The sequence below is a fragment of the Ictidomys tridecemlineatus genome, chromosome 5, assembly GCF_052094955.1.
Source record: "Ictidomys tridecemlineatus isolate mIctTri1 chromosome 5, mIctTri1.hap1, whole genome shotgun sequence".
Taxonomy (NCBI): domain Eukaryota; kingdom Metazoa; phylum Chordata; class Mammalia; order Rodentia; family Sciuridae; genus Ictidomys; species Ictidomys tridecemlineatus.
The window spans coordinates 194,460,970-194,484,810 of record NC_135481.1 but is presented as its reverse complement, the minus strand read 5'-3'; the positions used below and the strand labels follow the sequence as shown (position 1 = coordinate 194,484,810).

At 43.9% G+C, this 23,841-nt stretch overlaps 1 protein-coding gene and 1 non-coding gene across 4 annotated transcripts in view; both read left to right on the top strand.

Moving 5' to 3' along the window:
* Arfgef2 (ARF guanine nucleotide exchange factor 2) overlaps positions 1 to 23,841 on the top strand; it is a 90,100-nt gene that overhangs the window by 54,091 nt on the left and 12,168 nt on the right. For all 3 annotated transcript variants that reach the window (XM_013358601.4, XM_005325231.5, XM_078051971.1), the window contains exons 24-34: positions 2,935 to 2,975; positions 3,076 to 3,245; positions 7,462 to 7,613; positions 10,712 to 10,884; positions 12,087 to 12,247; positions 13,908 to 14,038; positions 14,134 to 14,263; positions 16,872 to 17,007; positions 19,251 to 19,389; positions 19,499 to 19,553; positions 21,179 to 21,293. In XM_013358601.4, coding sequence (XP_013214055.1) covers positions 2,935 to 2,975; positions 3,076 to 3,245; positions 7,462 to 7,613; positions 10,712 to 10,884; positions 12,087 to 12,247; positions 13,908 to 14,038; positions 14,134 to 14,263; positions 16,872 to 17,007; positions 19,251 to 19,389; positions 19,499 to 19,553; positions 21,179 to 21,293 — 1,403 coding nt within the window. The remainder of the gene's footprint in view (positions 1 to 2,934; positions 2,976 to 3,075; positions 3,246 to 7,461; positions 7,614 to 10,711; positions 10,885 to 12,086; positions 12,248 to 13,907; positions 14,039 to 14,133; positions 14,264 to 16,871; positions 17,008 to 19,250; positions 19,390 to 19,498; positions 19,554 to 21,178; positions 21,294 to 23,841) is intronic.
* On the top strand, positions 19,617 to 19,723 carry LOC120886996 (U6 spliceosomal RNA). The gene has a single exon (XR_005730170.1). It is a non-coding gene; the product is annotated as a U6 spliceosomal RNA (small nuclear RNA).

Genomic DNA, 23,841 nt, shown 5'->3' with positions numbered 1-23,841 from the left:
CCCCCAATCCTATTTCAATTTAGACTTACAGAACAACAACAACAAAAAATAATCAATTTTTATGAGTCAGGGTCTCACTGCGTTGCCCAGGCTGGCCCTGGGCTCAGTCAGCCTCCTCCCTCAACCTCTATGTAGCTGGACTACAGGCTCGTGCCCCTGCACCTGATGGATGAAGTGGGTTTTCCCGTTATCTTTATTCGTTTCTCTGCCTTAGCCAGACAGTAGACAGTAGAGATCTTGCTCAGTACCTCTTTCTGCTGTACCTTTTTTTTTTTTTTTTTTGATCCATAGCTCCCATGCCATTGGATATGGTTGTTTTAAAATGTACAGGTTAGAGAGTGTTGTAGTGTGCGCAGAGTCGTGCGGCCATTACCCCTGTCTAGTTCCCTACCAGTTACCACCCCACCCCCACAGATAAGCCTCATGCTCATTCGCGTTTGCTCCCCACTTCCTGTTCCCCCTCCTCATCTTCTCATGCCTCTGGCTACTGCTCTATTTTATATAGATTTTCCTGTTCTAAATATTTGAATTGTCTGGTTTTTTTTTTGCTTCATTCATTTCTTCGTACGATCTTAAGTTATTCTCTAGTTTCCTTTCCACGTGAAGGACTTCCTTGAGTATTTCTCACAGGGTAAGTCTGCCGGTGAGGAATTGTCACAGTGTTTTTTGAGCCCCCTCCCACACCTCAGAATGTCTTCCTTCTTCATTTTTGAAGGGTAGTCTTGCTGGATATAGGATTCTTGGTTGATGATCTCTCTTTCAGCCCTTGAACCATTACATCCCATGCTTTTTGGCCTCTGTGGTCTCCTGTAGAAATGAGCTGTTCATCTTCTCAAGGGAGCCTTGTCTGCGATGACCTGCGGCCCTGCTGCTTTCAGGATTCTCTCGCCGTTTCTGGCTCTCAGAGGTTGGATTATGATATTTCTGGATGTGACTTTCTTTGGGCTTATCCTCATTGAAATTTGTTTAGTTTCTAAGAGGTATAGATTGTTATTTTTCATCAAATGTGGGAAGTTTTCAGCCATTATTTCTTCACATGTTCTTTTTGTTCCTCTCTTCTGCAACTTCCATCATGTGCATGTTGGTATGCCTGATGGTGACCTTTAGGACTCTGAAGCTGTTTGGTTTTTAAATTCTTTATTTCTGCTCATGACATCAGATGGTCTCATTTGACTCGTCCTCCAGTTTACTGATTCTTTTTCTTCTTCCAGCTGAAAACTGTTGTTTAGCCTCTGTAGTGAATTTTTCATTATAGCTTTATTATTTTCAACTCCAGAATGTTTAATTAACATTTTTCCTGACTCTTTGTTACTATTCTCTATTTGGTGAGAGATTGTCCTTACGTCTTTCTTTAATTGGACATAATATCCTTACTTCTTTAGACATAGTCAAAATAACTAACCTAAAAAATCTTTCTAGGCCTGGCACAGTGGTGCATGCCTTTAATCCCAGTGGCTTGGGAGGCTGAGGCAGGAGAATCACAAGTTCAAAGCCAGCCTCAGCAACTGTCTCAAAATTTAAAAAGGGCTGGATGGCTCAGTGGTAGAGCAACCCTGGGTTCAGTTCCTGGTACCAAAAATAAAAGCACTTTGTCTAGAAAATCTTACATCTGGGCTTCCTCAGGGGCACTTTCAGAGAGCTGATCCTCTCCCTATGAACCAACATCCTTTCTTGCTTCTTTGCATGTCCTATTTTTTTTTTTAAGAGAGAGGGAGAGAGAGAGAATTTTAATATTTATTTTTTAGTTCTCGGCGGACACAACATCTTTGTTTGTATGTGGTGCTGAGGATCGAATCCGAGCCGCATGCATGCCAGGCGAGCGCGCTACCACTTGAGCCACATCCCCAACCCTGTCCTATTTTTTTGTTGTTGAAAATTGGACATTTATAGTAACATGATGGCGACTTTGGGGCTCAGCTCCCAGCCCCCAGCCCAGGGGCTTTGTTGTCATCAGTGCAATTTGTTTAGTGACTTTCCTGAACTGACTGTGTAAAGTCTGTGTTCTTTTCCACGTGTGGCCTCTGAAGTCTCCACTGGTTGGCTTTAATGCTCAGATTCCCTTCGCTGCCTTGGGCCTTGGTTAACGTCTCCTAGCCTTTGCGTGCTGAGGACTCTGGACATGTTGGGGGCGCTCCTCAAATGCTCTGCCTTTGCTCTGGTTCACGCAGACTCAAGGCCACCTGCAGATGAGAGCCCCTTCTTATCATAGTCTCCTGGTGGGCCAAGCCCTGCACCCTTGCTGGCAGTCTGCATTCCCAGCAGCCCATAGGAGCTTTTCCCAGCCTCCTGTGGCCATCCCACCCCTGCTTTTCCTTGCAAGTCTTTGGCCAGGTGCTTGTTGTCCCAACTGTTCTGCTGCCTCCTGGCGGAGAGCTGGCTGCCCTGAGTGAGGACCAGGTCAGGTCAGATGATGGGAGCTCTTTGAGAATGTGTTTTGAGAACCGTGTTCTGCTCCTTCCAGTGGCTGTGCAGGATGCTTTGGTTGTAGGCTTCCTGTTGAGCTGAGGAGGTGAGGGTAGGAATGGAGGGGGCTGAGCCACCACAGCACTCACCATTCAGATCAAGATTCAACCATTTTCTTAATAAAAACACCCCACAGATTTTTGTTAGCTTGTAGTTAATTTTAAAAGTTTCACTGTGGAAAAGTTAATTTTGATAATTTTGGCCAACATTCTTATTGCTCTTACTGAAGAGCAGCTTTGGGGAGGTTCTCACTCCACTAGTCCCCACTGCCCCCAGGTCACCTCCCTGCCCTGTGGAGGTGTCTCTTTCTCTTGTACTCATGGTAGACTTTTCTGCTCTCTCACTGACCAGTTCTTTTTGATTCCTCATCACTGATCTTTGGTGAGGGGCCAGACTTGAAGCCTTTCTCTCTGCCTGCTCTAAGTATTTGAGAAACTTCCAGATCTAATATTTATTTCTTTGTCTCCCTAGAATTTTTACTGGCTCTACCAGACTGGATGGAAATGCAATAGGTATGTACTTGACTCGCCTGTGACACTGCAGAAGCCTTGTGTGTGACCATCCCACTGTTACTAATGAGGCTTTGCGTGTGTTGTTGGCTCTGGCCTGTAGTTGACTTTGTCCGCTGGCTGTGTGCTGTGTCCATGGATGAACTGGCTTCCCCCCACCACCCTCGCATGTTCAGCCTGCAGAAGATCGTGGAGATATCCTACTACAACATGAATCGGATCCGACTGCAGTGGTCCCGGATATGGCATGTGATTGGAGATCACTTCAATAAGGTAACTTTTATCCCACATCTGGGATGGAGGCAGGCAGCATTAAGTTGCTAGACAAATATCTCCATACTCGAAAGCTTTGTGAAATCCTGGAATCCCTCCTTACTGATCTTAGAGTTATGTTCCATATAGTTTCACCTTCAAATATCACAACTTCTTGTATTCTGACTCCTGTCACCATTACTCTTTTGAAACTTTTGTTGGAAAAAATTAACATTGGTTTTTAAATCAGAAACACACAAAAGACCAATTGATAACTCTTCTAAAACTCACAGTTGCTGGGAGTAAGCCAGAATGAACTTTCTCTCCACTACAGGTTTCATTATGTGCATACAGAAATTTAAAATTCAAATATATACTTTTCCAAAATAAAAATATTGGAGGGGGAAACAGTCAAAAGGATCTTAGTGTGATGGTGTGCATGATGTCATTTGCTTCCTAATGGAGATATAATTGCTTAATAATACTGTTTTCTTACCAAAGCACATTTCATGGTCTTGAAATTTTTTCAGGCCTAGAAATGCAGAGTTATAACAGATGCTTGGAAATAGTTTTAATAAAAAACAATTCAAGGGCTGGTGCTGGGGCCCAGTGGCAGAGTGGTTGCCTAGCATGGGTGAGGCACTGGGTTCCATCCTTAGCACCACATACAAAAATAAGCCAATAAAATAAAGGCATGTTGTCCGTCTACAACTACAAAATAATTTTTAAAAAGCAATTCAAAACAGAATGTTAAAAAAAGTAGGCTGCCACTGGGGTATAGCTGGAACAATCACCGGGTACTGGTAAATGATTTGTAGCATCTGCCAATTTTCATGGTATGAATGTCTCCCTGTGGCCCATTTGAAGCTGGCAGTGTAATGCCAGTAAACGTGGAATAGGAAAGAGTGGGGCACCATTCGCTCTCAGGCGGTTGCTCACCTGCTCCAGCGTCCATTATGGCCATTTTATCTTTACAGCAGCTCTTGGCAGGCTGTGTTTCCTTACTGCTCACATCAAGACCCCTCTGTGTATCAGAAGAACTCAAGTGTCTCCTGGGGTAGTGGACTCTACCTATGTGGGTTGGCCCACATTTTATGATACAGTAGCTGATGGGAAAGGGTCAGGCCATGCAATGGGACAGGTTCTTGGAGATGGCATTGTCACTCTCTGGAGGTGGCCCTGAGCAATGACTTCAGTCAAAGGGACCATGCGCATCTAAGGTAGTAGCCCCTCAACACCAGCTCTCTCACTGAGGGTGCACAGGCTCCTGCTGGACCGTGGAGGAGCCGTGAACTTGCTGGAGAAAGACAGTGGGAATCCTTACCATTGCTGTGCCTCGTCCAGGCCCGTGGCAGCGGAGCAGAACAAACACGCTCGTTCATTCCACAAGATGTTTGGCTGACAGCTGTCCTCTCAGGAACGACTGTCCAGAAGAGCGTTGATAAACATCCTCCCAACTCCTCCAAGTCGTTTCATTGGGACTCTGTGGGAAGGAACATCATTTTGAGCAAGTTACTCTTCTCACCTGTCAGGACTCATGTGTGCAGTTCTCAGTTACCCGAGGGCCACTTACAGGCAAACTTGAGACTTAGGCTGGCAAGTAGTAATTAGATATTTCATGGTTGTCAGCTTCATTATAAATGTCTGTTCCATCTAATCAGTGCTGGTAAACAAGTCGTGGAAAACTCAGTCCCTCACTGAGAGACTCTCAGTTTTTCTACTTTTTGGAAAGATGTTCTGCTTCCTGCTATGAACTAGGCCATATAACATTCTCGTGGGTCTGAAGAAATGTGGGTGGTGGAACACAGCTCTAACCTAACTCTCAGTACAGCTGTAACTTAGCAAGGTGAGGCTCTTGGTCAGAAGTAGACAGCAGCAAGTGCTGCAGCCTGGGTCAAGCGAAGCTGCACAGTGAGCGTGGCCTGTGCCAAGGCATCTGTTTTACATAAATTTTTAGGAGGAGAATATTCTTATATATAGTCTCTAATTACATGAACATTATAAGAATGTAGTCCCTTTTAAAAGAAGTTACAACTGAAAATACTTTTGACCACCCGCACATACAGTAGGCCCTTCCTGAAGCGGATTATTCTCATCAAGTCAGGAACTCTCTTTCCCCAGACAGACATTGTTATGCACATACATGTCTGTGTGCTGATGGGAGCATAGAGAGCATGTCTTGGTCTCTTTACTCTAAATGCACAGTTCAGCAGTGTTCAGGAGGTCCACGTTGTGCAGCAGGTCTTCAGGACTCCACATCTTGTGAGACTGAAACTGTCCCCATTACACACAAACTCCCCATTCTCCCCTCCCCTCACCCCCTGGCGGCCACCATGCTGTCCTCAGGATTCCAGGTGTCTCGTCTTAAGTGAAATCAGACAGCATTTGTCTTTTGTGACTGGCTTATTTCCCTCTGCATAACACCCTTCAGGTTCATCTACATTATAATGTAGTAATTTCCTTCCTTTTGGGGCTGGGGATGTAGCTCAGTGACAGAGTGCTTGGCTAGCATGTTCAAGACCCTGGGTTTGATCCCTAGGACTGCAAAAGAAAAGAATTTCCTTTCTTTTTAAGGCTTAGTTTACTGTCTTAACCACCAGACAGTAGTCTGCATGTATGCACATACCATTAAGTAGCTGTTTTCATATTGTTGTTTCCAGTTTTTCTGAGTATAAATGATATGCTGCACTGGGCCTGGTGGCACAGGCCTATAATCTCAGCCACTCCAGAGGCTGAAAGAAGATCTCAAGTTCAAGCAAGCCTAGGCAACCTTGTGAGACCCTGTCTCAAAATTAAAAAATACAAAGGGCTGGGGATTTAGCTCAGTGTAGAGTGCCCCTGAGTTCTCTTACCAGCATGGGGGAAAACAACGATATTGCTATATGACTTTGGTTAAAAAATAAAGCATTTCCAGGGGCTTGGAATGTCGTTTAGCAGTTGCCTAGCATGCATGAGGCCCTGGATTTTATCAGGCACCACAAAACAAAAACAGCCTTGTTCAGATCAGACCACATATTAGCAAAATTTCTCACAGAGGCCTGCAGGCTGCCCCCAGGTCCCTTGACAGTGGAACTGGTGGGAAACACTGCCCTGCTCTGCTTTTGGGGATTTTTCTCAAGGGGAAAGTCTGAAATACCGCAACTGACTATATGCCCATAACTCTAGTCCCTAAAGGGAGGTGAATCATACATTAGTATAATTCTTAGGAAATTGAAAAGCTTCAGTGTTTCTGTAGGATTTTCCAGGGCTGATGGTGTGTTCACTTGTAGTCTTTTTCTTTAAGTGGCAGATACTGGGAAAGTATTACAAGTCTTTCTAAGCCTGGTATGTGGTGCACACCTGTAATCCCAGCTACTTGGGAGACTGAAGCAGGAGGATCATAAGTTCAAGGCCAGCCTCAGCAACTTAGTGAGGCCATCTACAAATAAAAAGGAATAGAGATGTAGCCCAGTGGCAGAGCATCCCTGGTTCAATCCCAAGTACTGGAGTATGGGACAGGGAGCTTTATTCTATAGACTGTAAAGTTTTTGACCCCCTCATATATTTTTGTGTAAAATTAAATAGTACCTAGAGAGTTGTAAACTAGATACAGAGTTTCATTTTGCAAGATGAACTCTAGAGATTGTTTATACCGAATGTGTGCTCCTGAACTAGACCTTTAGATATGGTTAAGGTAAAGGCCTGGTGGGGTGTGGCTTATCAAGGTTCAGTCTCTAGCAGGGGGTTTGTATTTTATTTAGAGAGACAGAGTCTCACTGAGTTTTTAGCGCCTTACTTTTTGCTGAGGCTAGCTTTGAACTTGGGATCCTCCTGCCTCAGTCTCCCAAGTCACTGGGATTACAGGCATAAACTACTGTGCCCGCCAGCACTTTAATTCAAAGTGTAATTCTGGGTCTGGGGCTGTGGTTCAGTGGAAGAGCACTCACCTAGCGTGTGTGAGGCCCTGGGTTTGATTCTCAGCACCACAGATAAATAGATAAAATAAAGGTATTGTGTCTATCTACAACTAAAAAAAAAAAAAGTTTTATTTAAAAGAAAGTGTGATGCTGGCCTTTCTTTTCATCATTGTACTTAGATAAAATAGGATAGATTGTGGCCAAGAAATTGCATTTTCTTTCTCCGTGGGTATCTTTTCCCAGAGTGCTTGTTTTGCGGGTAGGGTATCCATCTTTGACATTTGGAGCCACAGCCACTGTGACACTGACCCTCTTTCACTGCACTTCCTGTTCCTGCTCAGGTTGGCTGCAATCCCAATGAAGACGTGGCCATCTTTGCTGTTGATTCGCTACGGCAACTCTCCATGAAGTTTCTGGAGAAGGGTGAATTAGCCAACTTCCGTTTCCAGAAAGATTTTCTGAGGCCCTTTGAGCATATTATGAAGAAGAACAGGTAATGTTTATTGCTAAGGAAAACCCTTTGTTACATTCCCCATTAGGGTCCAAAAATCCCTCCCTTGTTGACTGAACAGATTGTGGTTCATACCACTTGTCACCAAGGTCTATGAGTATCCCCTCCCAGAAAGACAGGTGACACTTATACAACTGGTAGAAATACGTCACATGCTCTTATGGGGCCAATGCTGAGAGAATTTAGAGAAAGCCACTGTGGAAGCAGTTCAGGAATTAGGTGACCCGGTGTTTTTGTTTTTGCCCCAGGGAGACGATAAAAGAGGGCAGGTTCCCCCCACCCCACCCCACCCCCCACCCCCCCGTGAAGCAGTCAGTTGGGGGGCTTTGAATTGATGAAAGTTACAGCTACGCAACAGGAGTTCCATGTACTATCCTGTCCATTTTCCTACATGTTTGAAGTTTTCCATAATAAATCAAAAAACAAATTTCTGTTTACATCCCAGGGGAATAAGCAAACTTGGATAGCAAGCCAGTGGAGACGGGTGCTGTGACCAACGTTAGATGGTGGCGAGGAAATCGGGGTGCAGCCCTCCTTGCGGGGCAGTCAGCTCTGCTCTGTTTGGCAAGGTGGCCCTTAGACAAGACCTACGGGAAGAGAGGAGCAAGCCCAGAGCAGCTCTGTGCCGACTTGGCAAGAGGGTGGGTCAGGGCGCCGAGCTAGGGCGGTCGCCCCATGGCAGGCCAGCTGGCCAGCACACCCAGGGCTTGGTGAACACGGCAAGAAGTCGTAGAAGATGAAGTGCCTCCCAGGGCAGCAGGGTGCCTGCATCATGTAACAACTGACCGCCTTTGCAAGCACTTTGGCTTGCTCTGTCTGGGTGAGAGGCGGAAGCTGAGGGAGGATTCTAAGGAGCAATATAAAGTGGTGTGACACGTTTTAAAAGCCCCCCTGTGTTTATCCATGAAGATGAGAAGCAAAAGAGGGAGTTAGGAGGCCACCGCAGACTTCTAGGTTTGCACAGGGCAGTGGTGGTATTGGACTGGACTCTGAGCATTTTGAAGGGGAACTGCCAGCACGGGCTGATGGGTTGGCTGCACAGTATGGGAGGAAAAGTCATCAAGGGTGACTCGGGGCATGACCCTTTGAGTAGCCCTCCTCCAAAAATCATGCTGTGTGTCTGCAAAGACAAGGAAGCTGACGAGCTAGGAGGCTTGAGGCCAGATGGGACTGTGGGGTCGTGACTCAGCAGAAGTCTCCTTGGCGTGTCCTTCTCATGGGGTCTGTGTTCTTGTCTTATTTCTCATTTTAAGAGACTCCAAGTCAAGCCCATTCCAGAATCTGATGTCACCCCTGGTTTGGGCCAAGTGCACAAAATAATGTGCTTCTCTGCATGGAAACACGGACAGTTCTGGGGAGACTGGAGACCTCCATGGCTAAGCAGTGTGCTCTAGCCTACTGGCTCCAGAACCCCTGTGCCCTGACGTACGTCCTTGTCCTTTTCCTGCCCACCCAGCATTTTCAGAGGGACAGAATGAGCTAGAATCTCATGTTGCAGACAGCTACTGTCACTCAGACTGCATCTTGCTGTAGCATTTGCAAAAGCACTTTGATAAAGTGCATCAGAAACCTTAGCGTCTTGTGTCATTTGACACAGCAGTCGCACACCTCCATAGCTCTCTCGAGGACTTAGTTGGAGATACAGTAAAACACTGCGAATCACACAGAATAGTTCTTTAAAGAACAAAACACCTAACTGTTCAAGTATTAAAGCCACATCCAGGTATATTGCTTGACTGAAAAATGTTGGGGAAATTCTTAGTTTATTGTACTTTATCTGCATTTTTAAAAACTTATTGTTGAGGCTGGGGTTGTAGCTCAGTGGTAGAGCGCTCACCTCGCACATGCAGGGCCCTGGGCTCGATCCTTAACACCACATAAAAATAAATAAATAAAATAAAGGTATTATGTCCAACTACAACTAAAAAAATAAATATTTAAAAACTTATTGTTGTCATATATCACTTTTAACAAGTGGGCAAAATCTGCTATAACATATATGTAGTTTAAGGGCTGGGGACATAGCTTATGCAAAGTCCTGGGTTCAGTTCCAGCACCACACAAAAATAAAATAGAATAAATATATAGAGCTCTTGCCAAAGAGTTGCATCACTCCACAATTTTGATAACCACAAATTCAGTTTTATTTACGTATTGCAGTTCCCGAGGTAGGTAGCCAGTGCTCTGTTATCTGCAGGTGGCATGTTTGCTTGGTGAGCTTTCAGCACTTTCCTGACTCTGCTCTGACTTCATCCGGGCCTTCTCTGAATGGCTTTTCCCATGATGAGTTAACACGGTCCACCACACAGACAGGAATGCTGTTCCTGGAAAGTTGACTCAATGCCCAGTCCATCCTAGGGACTTGCAGGCTGGTGCTGTAGGGGTAGGTCTCTGCAGAGCTCCTTCTTGCTGTTGGTGGAATGGCAGAGCCCCCCTGAATGTACATGTACATGCCAATCTGTGGCGTGTCTTCAGGCCACACTGTGTTTAACTTGCCACTGTTTGAGAACATGGGCCATTTTTCAATGTTCAGGTGTTGTTTGGTAATAATTTAAAATATTGCATCTTAAATTATGTATGTGTGCTCCAATCCATGTTTATATGTTGATGATATCTCTGCCCAAAAAATCTTAGAGAATAGACACCAAGAATTTAGTAACGGTTCTCTCTGGGTGGCAGAACTCTAAGTACATTAGCTTTAATGCTTTGGACCAGAAAACCCAACCAATAGTGGCTTCAGCCACAGGCTGTACACTGTTGACTCACAAAGTCAGGAGGGCAGTCCCAGCTCTGGTTCCTAAGCCCTGGTGGCCTTTGCAAACCAGGCTTAGTTCAGCCATCCACAGGGTCGGCTTTTCGTCAAGTGTGTCCTGGTGGCAGGACAGCAGCACTGGTGCTGACATCTTGCTGGATTCAGGATGGAGCAAGAGGAAAGGGGCAGAGCCTAAAGGAGTGTGATCACCATCTGCTTCCAGATGTGCTTTTACCCATGCTGCCTGTGAGCGACGAGCTGTGCCCAGTTCTCTTCCCACAGCCCCTCCTTTAGCACAGGTGACATGGCCGTCCCATTCCTCCCTCAGGTCTCCAACCATCCGGGACATGGTGATCCGCTGTGTCGCCCAGATGGTGAATTCCCAGGCAGCCAACATCCGCTCAGGCTGGAAGAACATCTTTGCCGTGTTCCACCAGGCAGCCTCCGACCACGACGGGAACATCGTGGAGCTGGCTTTCCAGACTACAGGCCACATCGTCAGTGAGTGCTTCTGTTCCCTCCTCAGATGTCCACTGCAGGTCCCCACAGTGTGCTGTCTGCTATCTGCAGGGGCTTCCCGGCTGTGCCTCTGGGTGGTGCATGAGAGCTGGGCCGTGTTCTGGGTGCTTCACGGCAGCCCTGCAAGGAAACTCAGGCCTCGTTGCTGGCAGATCCCATCTTTAGGAATCTGCCACCTCACCAAAGTGTTCGAGTAACCCCAAAACTAGTGCTCATGGTGCTTTTGTGGTCGTCTCCAAAGGCATTCATACACAGAGCAGCAGAGGACATAGCCCCCACAGAGGGTGTTCCCGCTGAGGAGGAGCAAGGCCTTCTGTTTTTAGCGGTCACACAGGAGCCAGGGTCCTTTCTGCAGTCTGTTGAGTGCGAGTTTCCCAGATTCTCCTGCTTTTTGTTGGCGATTTCACTGTTTACATTGGCCCCTGAGAACAGTGCTGGGTGCCAACTCGTGTTCTGAGCACAGAGGGGCTGCAGTGTGTCCCGGAGAGAATGCTCCCTTCAGGCCTGGGGTGCCACTGGCTGCGAGTTTAGTTACTACATCAACAGCATCTATTCAGGAAGGTGTCTTTAAAGAGAAACACCTGCGACAAAGCTGTGTAGTGATTGGTTGATGAAAATACAACCAGAGACCTGGAGGAACCCATATTTCTCCTGGGGACAGAGGTTAGGACTTCCTAATTCAGTGTTCATGACAGCTGTAAAGAACACAGCTACTGTGACTAACAGGGACCAACTGTACCGCGTTTCCCCTCTTTACCAAAGAGGAAACTAGGGCACAGAAAACTAAAGAGAACTGCTTGCCCAAGTCACACATCTGGAAGGGATGGAGCCAGGGCTCCCACCCAGCAATCAGCCCGGAGTGAGGGTGAGTGCAGGGTCACAGTGTCACTCACCGTGGACTGCCCGGGAGGCCCTGGCCTGCCTTTGATCACGTTACCAAAGTTCACTTGGAAATCGTTTGGCCCTGTTGTCAGCTTTGTGCACTGCATTCTTGAATAATTTAGGAAGAAAAGTTGTCTTCTAGGATACTGACATGCTTTTCTTAGATTTCTACGTAGGTGAGTCTCTGTGTGTGTGTGTGTGTGTGTGTGAGTGTGTGTATGTGTGTGTGTTTTAATTTCCATTTCTAAATCTTGTGCTTCTTTTAAAAAACAAAAAAACAATTGTGCCTTGTGTCTCCCCAGCAACCATTTTCCAACACCATTTCCCGGCAGCCATCGACTCCTTCCAGGACGCCGTGAAGTGCTTGTCGGAGTTCGCCTGCAACGCCGCCTTCCCCGACACCAGCATGGAGGCCATCCGGCTCATCCGCTCCTGCGGGAAATACGTCTCTGAGAGGCCGCGAGTGCGTCCCCTCCTAGCTTCTGGGTGGGGTGCAGGTCGGGGCAAACCCCATTCTCCTGGCAGAGCACTTCCTGGACAGTTTTAGAAGGCGTGTTAGCCCTAGGCTAGGTGTTGTTTCACACGCTGCCATTGCATGGTTATGCCTTTCAATATAGCTTGTATGTGAAAGTATTTTATTCGTACCAAAGTTTTACGTAGCATTGCAAGTTATAGAAGATAATAATACTTTGAGTTTTATATTTCGTAACAGCTTTGAAGCTCACCTTTCTTTTGAAAGAAAACAAGCCTCCTGCCTTTAGGGCTGGGCCGGGGGTTCAGTGGCAGAGCACCTGCTTAGCATGTCCAAGGCCCTGGTTTCCATTCCCGGCATCGAGGACAACAACAAAAATCACCTTGCACTTTTGCCTGAAAATGTCTGGGGCTTTTCTGTCCTCTCTCAGCTTTCTGAATGGTTTGGCTTAAGCAACAGCCTAAAGCAAGGAAACTGGGTGGAAAACACCTGAACTCCGCTGGCCTGTGCAGAGCTCCCCTAAGAATTCTGTACAGAACTGTCCACCCTGTCCAGTCCTGACAGCCACTTAGTAAGATGTGATTACAGTGAGAGGCAGTGGTGACTGAGTGCTTGGTACCCAGAGGCTGAGGCAGGAGTTCAGCCTCAGCAAATTAGCAAGACCCTGTCTCAAAATAAAAAATAAAAGGATTAGTTCTGTAGCTCAGTGGTAGAGCATATTTACCTAGCATGCGAGAGGCCCTGGATTCAATGCCCAGTACTAGAGGGAAAAAAAGAAAAAGAAGATGAAAGAAATTCCAATACCATTTTAAGAACAGTTACAGAGCAGAGTAATTGAATCCCAGAGACAGGGAAAAGTAGGGGTTTGCATCTAGAATGAGGAAAGACTGCAGGCCCTGGTGGCAGAATCTTGGGCATCTTTCTTAAGCTTTTAGAACCCCTGTTGAGTCAACTGTGAAGTGGGGACATTATTTTTATCTGCCTGTTGGGGATTGTTGAGAATTGTTAATCCACGAAAAGCCCTTGAACAGTTCCTGGCCCATAACAAGCACTTAGTAAATAGTAGCTATTGCTGCTATTATTTTATTTGTTTGTTTGTTTTTTCCCGGTACCACAGATTGAACCCAGGGGCGCTTTACCACTGAGCCACATCCCCAGTCCTTTTTTTGTATTTTATTTAGAGACAGGGTCTCACTGAGTTGCTTAGGGCCTTACTAAGTTGCTAAGGCTGGCTTTGAACTCATGGTCCTCCTGCCTTAGCCTCCCAAGCTGTTGGGTTTATAGGGGTACTTCCAACCCTGCTGCTATTATTTTAAAACTCTGTGCAGAAGACCTACAGTATTGCATCATCCTGGATATTTTACTGATACTATTTGATCTTTAGTGATCTTCCTGTGAAATACCTTCCGTCCCCAGGGGTCTTGGGGTCTGTCCCCCTTGACTTGTTCTAAAACTCACAGAGATCCATAGGTTCATTGGGAAAACTTCTCCTTCAGACAGGTGACTGTCACTGTCTCTGGGATTCCCCATGGTACCCTGCTGAGTGGGAAATTCTAGGAGAGGAAAATGTGTGGACCCTCAGTTTTGGTGCAGTCCCCTTTGGTTCCTTCTTTGTGTTTGCTTCACATCTAAGATGTGACTGTCACTGTAGGTGCTACAAGAATATACAAGTGACGACATGAATGTTGCTCCTGGTGACAGAGTCTGGGTCCGAGGCTGGTTCCCCATCTTATTTGAGCTCTCCTGCATCATCAATAGGTGCAAGTTGGATGTGCGGACAAGGTGAGCAGGTCCCCAGCGTGGGCGTGAGGTGCACCTGGCCCACCCTCCTGACCCTCTTTCCTCCTGCCCATCCTCTGCCTGGCTTGCTTCCCCAGGGGGCTCACGGTCATGTTTGAGATCATGAAGAGCTATGGCCACACCTTTGAAAAGCACTGGTGGCAGGACCTGTTCAGAATCGTGTTTCGGATTTTTGACAACATGAAGCTGCCTGAGCAGCAGTCAGAGGTAGGTGACAGCAACAGCACTGTGGGCCTGGGGACTGAGGGTTGGAGGGATGTCCCCTTCACGGGGTTGCATCGTCCTCTGCCTTTGAAGTACTGGGCTTCTCAAGGGGTTCTAAAAACAGAAGCCTCCCCTCCTGGCCCTCCTGGACAGCGTCAGCTGGACACAAGAGACTCCCCACCCGGGAGGGACATCACACAGTGGCCTGTGGACACTGTCTGCCAGCTCAGCAGCTCCTAGTGGGTTGTCTTAATTGTTTTGTTCCTTCACAGACTTCTGGGCCACCAGTAGAGAGGGGGTATATTTGGCCCCTCTATTTGTCATGAATTTAAAGATGGAGAAGATATAAGGCTCTCTGAACCATTCTTTCTTTTTTTTTTTTTTTTTTTTTTTAAAGAAAGAGTGAGAGAGGAGAGAGAGAGATAGAGAGAGAGAATTTTTAATATTTATTTTTTAGTTCTCGGCGGACATAACATCTTTGTTGGTATGTGGTGCTGAGGATCGAACCCGGGCCGCACGCATGCCAGGCGAGCGCGCTACCGCTTGAGCCACATCCCCAGCCCTCTGAACCATTCTTTCAAGAACACCTTCTCTCCCTCGCCCCAATATGAAAGTAGAATGTGCATAACATGGAATATTGGGTATATGAAAGGATTAATGCTTCTGCGATCCAGACACTAGAATTAATGTTTTGGCAAATTTGCTCCATCTTCTACATGGTCTAAAATATGGTTGAAATCATAGTACAGAGTTTTCTAATCTCACCCCCTTTCCTTTTTTTGGTATCAGAGATTGAACTCAGGATGCTTAACTGGGGAGCCACATCCCCAGCCCTTTTTATTTTTTATTTTGAGACAGGATCTTGCTAAGTTGCTTAGGACCTCGACAAGTTGCTGAGACTAGCCTTAAACTTGTGACCTCTTGCCTCTGCCTCCTGGGTCAGTGGGACTACAGGCATGCACCACCACTGCCCAGCTGGTCTTCTTTAGTTTTAAAATATAAAGTTTTTCCCCATTATAAAACAAATAATATTCATTACAGAAAATAGAAAAAATAAACACCCGCAGTCCCATTTCTGTGGGCAACCCTTATTAACTCCTCCAGATGCTGTATTTGTGTGAGACAGACACCTTTTTTTCTTTTTACAAAAGCAATTTCCCAACACACCGGTGTACTCTGCTTTCTTAATACATGAGAGTTTTCCTGCAACTGTAACTTTTTTTTCCTTTTGACAGTACTAGGAATTGAACCCTGGGCCCAAGGTCTCACACTGAAAAAGCACACTGAGCTACATTCCCAGCCCTCTGTGTTGTGGCTACAAAATATTCCAAGTTATAAATATTCCATGGCTTTTAGGTTGTTTCTAGTTTTTCTTTTAGATAGCACTGAAATGAACTTTTTATGGCAGTGCCAGGGATTAATCCAGGGCCTCAGAGCCATACCCCCAGCCCTTTTTATTTTGAGACAGGATCTTGCTAAGTAACTGAAGCTGGCCTCAAACTTTAGATCCTCCTGCCTCATCCTTCAGAGTCTCTGGGATATAAGTGCATGCCTCCACGCCCAGCCCTTAAAAGAGAACGTGTTTTGCAGCGATGCTCGTATCTGTGTTCTTTAGTTCTTTTTCCTTAGGACAGGTAGCCTCGCTCCCAGGTTTGGGCGTGAATGTACTGAGCCTTTTGATATGTTCTTCTAAACTGACCTCCAAATAAATCTAGCTGATTGCACTTGTCCAGCAAAGTCGAGCACTCCTGTTTCTCCACACTCACTCCAGCTTCTCATTTGTTCCATTATGGTTAACTGATAGGCCAAGACATCACACTGAAAAGTTGTCTTAGTTGTTAGCAAGCTCCATATTCCTCCTTGTATCATTGAGTGTTTATTTCTCCTTCTGCCCACTGGTTGGTTTCTAAGGAAGTTGTAATATGCTTCTATAAACTACAACTGACTTTGCTCACTTTTTCTTATTTCCTTTTTACTTAGAAAAAAATTTTAGTTTTTAAATAACCAATTCTCCCAGCTTTTCCTTTCTGGCTCCCACTTTTGGAATCACACTTAGAGGCCCTTTCCTTTTACCATGACTTCATAAATATCCCTGTATATTTTTCTGGTAAATTCATGGCGTCATTTTTAATATTTAGATATTTGGTGTCAGATATAAGTGTTTAGTATAATCTCTTGTTCAACTTTTTACTGATCATTAAAACTACCATTTTGAATGACTGTTTAATATTCTTTCATGTGGTCTACTTAGTTTAATGCCCACATTGCAAGGTGTCAGGTGTACCATGTTTTCAGTCTCGGGATGCCATTGCAGTAAACACTTTTCTTCTTAGACTTTTACCCGCAAATCTTCACTTCTTCTTCTTGTTTCTTTTTGGTGGCACCAAGGATTGCACCCAGGGCCTTGCACATTCGAGGCAAGTGCTATTATTTCTTTAGGATGGATTCCTGGAAGCAGTGTCACTAAGTGAGTGGGTGTGGACATTTTTAAGACTACTGATAAGTGTTGCTAAACTGCTTTCCAGTGTAGTTTTGCCAGTGGGATACAAGAAAACCATTCTTGTTGCTGAGAGAGTAGCTTTAAGAATTATCTTTTTTATTGTTCTTCCAGAAATCTGAGTGGATGACAACAACCTGCAATCATGCACTTTATGCTATTTGTGACGTATTTACCCAGTTCTATGAAGCTTTGAATGAAGTGCTTCTTTCTGATGTATTTGCACAATTGCAGTGGTGTGTTAAACAAGGTATTCTTTAAGTCTTTAGGTATCGTTTTACATAGTCCTTATGAGAGGTTACTTTTTTCAGTATATAAAAGCGTGGGTGTAATGCCAAGGAATCCAGTGAACAATTTAATTTGGTGAAAATGTATGTTTTTAAATTTAATTAGAACATGAAACAGTCCTCTCAAACAGTTTGTAAAGCACTTAAAATGTGATGTAGTTATTGCATTTTTAAAAATGTACTTTTAGCTAGGGGTGGGGGTCATGCATACCTGTAATCCCAATGGCTTGGGAGATTGGGGCAAGTGGACCATGAGTTCAAAGACAGCCTCAGCAACTTTTCGAGACCCTAAGCAACTCAGCGAGACCCTATCTCAAAAATAAAAAAATAAGGGTTTGGGGTAGTAGCTTTGTGGTTGAGCGCTTGCCTTGCATATGTGAGGCACTGAATTTGATTCTCAGCACCACATAAAATAATTAAATAAAATAGATATTTTTAAAAAATAAATTTAAAAATAAGGGCTGGAGATACAGCTCAGTTGGTAGAGTATTTGCCTTGCATGCTTAAGGCCCTGGGTTTAATCCCCAGCACCACAAAAATAAATAAATAAAAATAAAAAATTAAAAGGTCTGGGGATGGTTTTAGTGGTTAAGCATCCCTAGGTTCAAACCCTGGTACCAAAAAAAAAAAAAAAAGCAAATTTACATATTAGTACATTTAAAATTTAAATTTACGTATTTAGTCTCTCCACTTTTTATGTTTGAAATTTTCTGTATTAAAATAACTTTTTAAAATGCACATTTGTTGCACCTACACATTCTGGAAAGAAGTGCTTTGAAACAGATTGTTATTGAAGGAAAATGAAATATCTTGTATAATATGATGATTATGTTTTGATTTTCTATTTGTAATTTTACTAATTTGCTTGAGGACTGGTGAAGAAATATACATTAAAGAAGCTTTTTAACTTTGGAGTCGAGATCAACAGCCTGCATCAGTAAACTTTTTTTTTTTTTTTTTGGTCTGAGTAGTTATGTGTTTTAATGTGTATCATAAAAAGGGGTCATTTAGCACTGAAGACCTGAATTCTATAGATAATTTTGGTATAGGGCAAGGCTAAATTTAGAAGGCTTTCAAAAAGTGACTCAAATTTTAAATATGTGACAAAAAACAGTGGAGTGTGTGTGTGTGTGTGTGTGTGTGTGTGTGTGTGTGTGTGTGTGTGTGTGTGTTAGGGCCTTGCCAAGTTGCTGAGGCTGGCCTTGAATTTGCAGTCTTCCTCCCTCAGCCCACCTAGGCATGCGCCACTGCACCCAGTTTAATGGATACTGTTTAGATGACAAAAATTGGAAATGTAGTGTGTAAGTTTTCAGAAACCTGGTCAACTGTGTTCCATCTTATGGTGAAGGGTATGTTACTGAGGATTGAACCCAAAGGTACTTTACCATTGAATAACTCCCCCAGCCCATTTTTATTTTGATACAGGATCTCACTAAGTTGCTGAGGCTAGCCTCAAACTTGTTATTTTCCTGCCTCGGACCCCTGAGTCTCTGGGATGCAGGTGTGTGCTACTGCACCTGGCTGTTCCATTTTCTTTTACTATTTTCCATATGTGAGTCAGTTAAAGTGACAAGATTGCTTTCTTCTATTCCTAGCAATAAAACTCTGACAAGTCAAGCTGGGCACAATGGTCACTCCTGTAATCCCAGCTACTTGGGAGTCTCAGGCAGGAGAATTGTGAGTTTGAAGCCAACCCTGACAACCTAGTAAGATCCTGTCTCAACATAAAATTCAAAAAGGGATGGGGATGTAGCTCAAAGATAGAGAACGTGGTGAGCATACATGAGGCCCTGGGTTCAAACCCCAGTATCACACAAACAAAAAAAAACTATGATGAATCATTTTACCTCCCCCCACCAATTCCTCAGTATTGGGGATTCAAACTGGGGCGCTCCACCACTTGGCTACATACATTCCCAGCCCTTTTTTGTTTTGAGACGGGGTGTTGCTACGTTACTTAGGGCTTCAGCCTCCCAAGTTACTGGGTTACAGGTGTGTGCCATCGTGCCCGGCTTAAATCATTTTATTTCTTCGTAGCATAATTAAGCTATAAAACTTTCAATGCTCTCTATAGCATTGTTTCATTAATTAAAATCCTACAAACCCTCCAGCTGCAGTCTCTTACTTCACTATAAAAAGCATCTGGGACCTGGTTGGCATCCAAACTGCAGTTCAAGTGCAATGACAGATAACGTTTATTTTGTAGATAATGAACAGTTGGCTCGATCAGGTACGAATTGCTTAGAAAACTTAGTAATTTCCAATGGGGAAAAATTCAGTCCTGACGTCTGGGATGAAACGTGCACCTGTATGTTGGATATTTTCAAAACCACCATCCCACATGTGTAAGTGTTGATGCAGTTGCTGCACTTTATTTCACATACTCAGTTGGTGTCGTAAAGCTCCTCGTTGCCTTTGAGGTTGACCATTTTCCATCTCTTCCATTTCCTTCAGTTTGCTGACATGGAAACCTGCAGGAATGGAGGAAGACACATCAGAAAAACATTTGGTAGGATTTTGTTGTTGTTGGTATTTTTTCCTTCTTATTATTTCTTAAAAAAATAGGAAAGTAGTGCTCACCCTGGCAACACATATACTAAAAGTTGGAATGATACAGTGAAGATTAGTATGGCCCCATGCAAGGGTTATATGCAAATTCATAAAGTGTTCTGTATTTCAAAAATGAAGAAGAGGAAAGTGTTTTAAAAAATAAGTTTTCTGGGGCTGGGGATGTGGCTCAAGTGGTAGCGCGCTCGCCTGGCATGCGTGCGGCCCGGGTTCGATCCTCAGCACCACATACCAACAAAAGATGTTGTGTCCGCCGAGAACTAAAAAATAAATATTAAAAATTCTCTCTCTCTCTCCTCTCTCACTCTCTCTTTAAATAAATAAATAAATAAATAAGTTTTCTAACCCAGCAAAGAGTACAGGTTAGGGCTGAGGTTGCGCTTACTCGTAGAGCACTTGCCTAGTATATAGAAGGCCCAACACTGAAAAAAGCACAACTTACATTTGTGGTTTTATCTTTGGGTGTCTGTGCACTATGCACACCTAATAGACCCACGCACAATTGCAAGGGATCACTAGGCACACAACATTAATAACATTGGGAGCATTTTTCTATGTTCTTCGAGAATAGTCTTTTCAATGGCTGCATGTTGTCATAATTCCTTGATTTTCCCTAAAAAGATGGACTCTGGGTAAGTTCTTGTGTTTCACTGTTACAAATAGCAACTTGGGGCTGGATTGTGGCTCAGTGGTAGAGTGCTCACCTAGCACGTGCAAGGCCCTGGGTTTGATCCTCAGCACCTTGTAAAAAAATAAAATAAAGGTATTGTGTCCATCTATAACAGCTAAATAAATATTTAAATAAATAAATAAATGAGTAAATAGCTCCTTGGTGTGACTAGCCTTGCTTATTGCCCTTCTAAATTAATAGTGCTTTTCTTGCCACCAAAGAAAATAGTAGTTCTTGCTTTTTGTGTGAGACCACAAAGACAGGATATTTTGCTTTACTGGGCAGTTGTGGGGGGTAAAAATAACGGTGCTGGGGTTGTGACACAGTGGTAGAGCGCTTGCCTTGATTGTGTGAGGCACTGGATTCAATTCTCAGCACTGCATATAAATAAAGAATAATGGTCCATCAACAACTAAAATAGATAATTAAATTTTTTTTAAAAAAATTACTTATTAACTTTTATTCCCAGATAACTGTAAAACCATAGATTTTAAAAGGTATTTAGGATGCAATGACTTAAAAGTGAAGCATACTATTTTAACATTTTCTGTTTTTTAAATTCTTTTTTGCTGTCAAAACACAACACAGAACAAAACCTAGCTAGTGTTCACTAAATTTTGAATTTGAGCATATTGGAAATTTGTCCCACTCGTTGTTTCGTCACAGTGTGTAGCAAAGTGTCCTGAATTAGAACAGGAAAACGTGAAACTTCAGTGGCAGGGGGCAAAGTTGAGTCCCCACTCCCGGCAGCCTTGAGGAGTCTGGGTGAAACACGCAGCATAATTCATTTGTCCAGAAGGCACTGAAATTCAGGCCAGGCCTCCAGTGTCAGAAACTCACATCTGCCCAGGTAGGAAGAGAAGTGAACCCTGTGCTTTTCTCTGGTTTACCTGTAGGACGTGGACCTGGACCGCCAGTCTTTAAGCAGCATAGACAAAAATGCCTCAGAGCGAGGCCAGAGCCAGCTCTCCAACCCGACTGACGACAGCTGGAAGGGCAGACCATACGCAAGTAAGGCCCTTCCCATGTTGGTTTGTTTTCATTTGTCCTTTATTTTAAGCAGGTAACACATTTGTGTGATTCAGAAATTTAAACAGGGTAAACCTCTTTCCCCGTTGGGCCTTCACCTTGGAAAACCATTTAAAAGGCACCATGTTGGGATGGCAGAACTAACACTTAGGAACTACTTCATAGCAGTCCCCTCCGGGGTCCAGTGGTGGATGACCTGTGCCCCTCCATGTGTTGGCAGTGCTGCCAGTTTCTCATGTGCCTTCTGCGGTCATTTTATTCACATGCCAAAAAGTGTATACACATAGACATTGGCCCGTGCCCACAGGTGCCCATCTGAATTCTCCTCTCCTGCTTATGCAAATCATGGAATACATGAATCATTCTGTTTTTGCTTAATATACTTTAGAGCTCGTTCAAAATCAGTACTTAAAGAGTTTTTACTGTTGTTATTCTGGTATGTAGGTGTGTCTATTAAATTAGATCCCTAATAGTGGACATTTATATTATTATTGTTTCATTTATAGTTTTTTCTGTTACAAATAATACTGCTTTGCTTATTAGTTTATATATTAAATTCTTAGAATTGTAGGGTTAGTGGATAAGCATGTTTGTCATTTTGATAGGTATTTCTAGATTGCCATTCATTAAGGCTATACCTGCTTACATTATCTTTGCAAATACCTGGATTCACAATTTTTTAATTATGATTGAAATAAGAGTGGGTTTTTTAATATGTTTTTGAACCACTTCTAGCCAGGCATGTTGGCTCATGCCTGTAGTCTCAGCAGCTGAGGAGGCTGTGGCAAGTTCAAGGCCAGCCTGGGCAACTATGTGAGCCTAGTGATAGAGCACCCCTTGGTTTAGTCTCCAATACGACTTGAAAAAAAAAAAAAAAGACATTTCTTTTTCTGTTCATCTTTGCTCATTTTGTAGTGGAGTGGTTGTTAATCCTAAATGGTTTGGAGGAACCACTTATATTTCAGAACTCCTTTTTCTGCATACATATTTTGAAATTACTTTAGACAATTTGACTCTTAATGTTACAGCTTATGATGTATTTTACTGTATCTTATTTTTAAAAATAGTATCAACAGCTCTGATGACAGTGACAGTGTGCCGGGCACTGTGCCCTGTTTCCTATGTATGTCCCATTTAATCCTCACACTAGCCTTGGAAGAGTGAACCAGGATTTAGATAATGTGACTTGCCAACGTGAAGTACTCAGACACCCTTTGGCATTGTGAGGAAGCAGAACTTTTAAAGCATTCTTCTGGTCTTTTCGAGGTTGCATGCCCCATTTTTTGTCTTCATAGTGGTCCTTCCCCATCCTTATCACTCCAGGCTGTAGGTGTTGACATTGAAGTTAATTTCTGAAGCAGCACACAATACAAGAGCAGTATGTGGTCACTGTTCTCTTCTAAGGTATTCCTTTAGAGTAAAGTAGTCACCTTTGAAAACCATTTAAAAGGCACCATGTTGGGATGGCAGTACTGTCACTTAGGAACTGCTTCATAGCAGTCCCCTCCAGGGTCCAATGGTGGATGGCCTGTCTCATGGTCAGCTCCAGATGAAGTGGTGAGTTTTTGGGTGGAGCCAGGTGGGCCTGTCTTTCACAGGACAGCCATTGTCAATGCAGCAAGATGCCTGCACGTGTTGTGGGGCGGGGCTGAGACTCAAGCCCCACCTCCTGTGCAGGGAATGGGCATTTTGTTCTCACTCCCATCTCAGGCTCCCTTCTGGGTGTGAGCTCAGGTAGGTGAAATTTTACACTGTTCATATTTTCTTCCCTTTTAATGTCTGCAGTTTCACCATATGTGTGTGTGTGTGTGTGTGTGTGTATACACACACACATATATATAAATAAAGTTAAAACATTTTTCCTTTAAGCCAGGCACAGTGGCACCCACCTGTAATCCCAGCAATTTTGGAGGCTAAGGCAGGAGGATCACAGGTTCAAAGCCAGCCTCACAATTTAATGAGATCCTCAGCAACTTCGTGAGACCCCATTTCAAAAGAAAAAAGGGTTGAGGATGTAGCTCAGAGGTAAAGCGCCCCTGAGTTCAATAGCCAATACCAAAAAAAAAAAAAAATACCCACTTTTTTTTTGTTGTTGTTATTTTCTTTTACACTATTAGAGATTGAACTAGGGCCTTGTACATGCTAGGCAAGCATTGTACCACTGAGCTACATCCCCAGCCTCTCAGAAGTTAAAACATTCTGCAAGGAGAATTGTTATGTTTAAGTAATTTCAAAATCACTGTCAAAAACTTGAAGACAGCTTAGCCATCTTGTTTTCTTTCACGTAAACTTTTAACTTTTCCCATATTCTGATTCTATAACAGTAAGTCAGAAGGAACCCCTGCTTTTACTGTAGTCAAGTCAACCAACACTTGGGAAGGTCTCTACATAGGATACCCTTGATCCCCAGGCAATCGAGAACGCAAAGATGGGTGGTCAGAGTCTAGTCAGTAGGCAGAAACTGCACTGCTGATTTGAACAGGGGAGATTCAGAATGGAGAATCATTGACTAGTCAAGGTTGCTAATCAC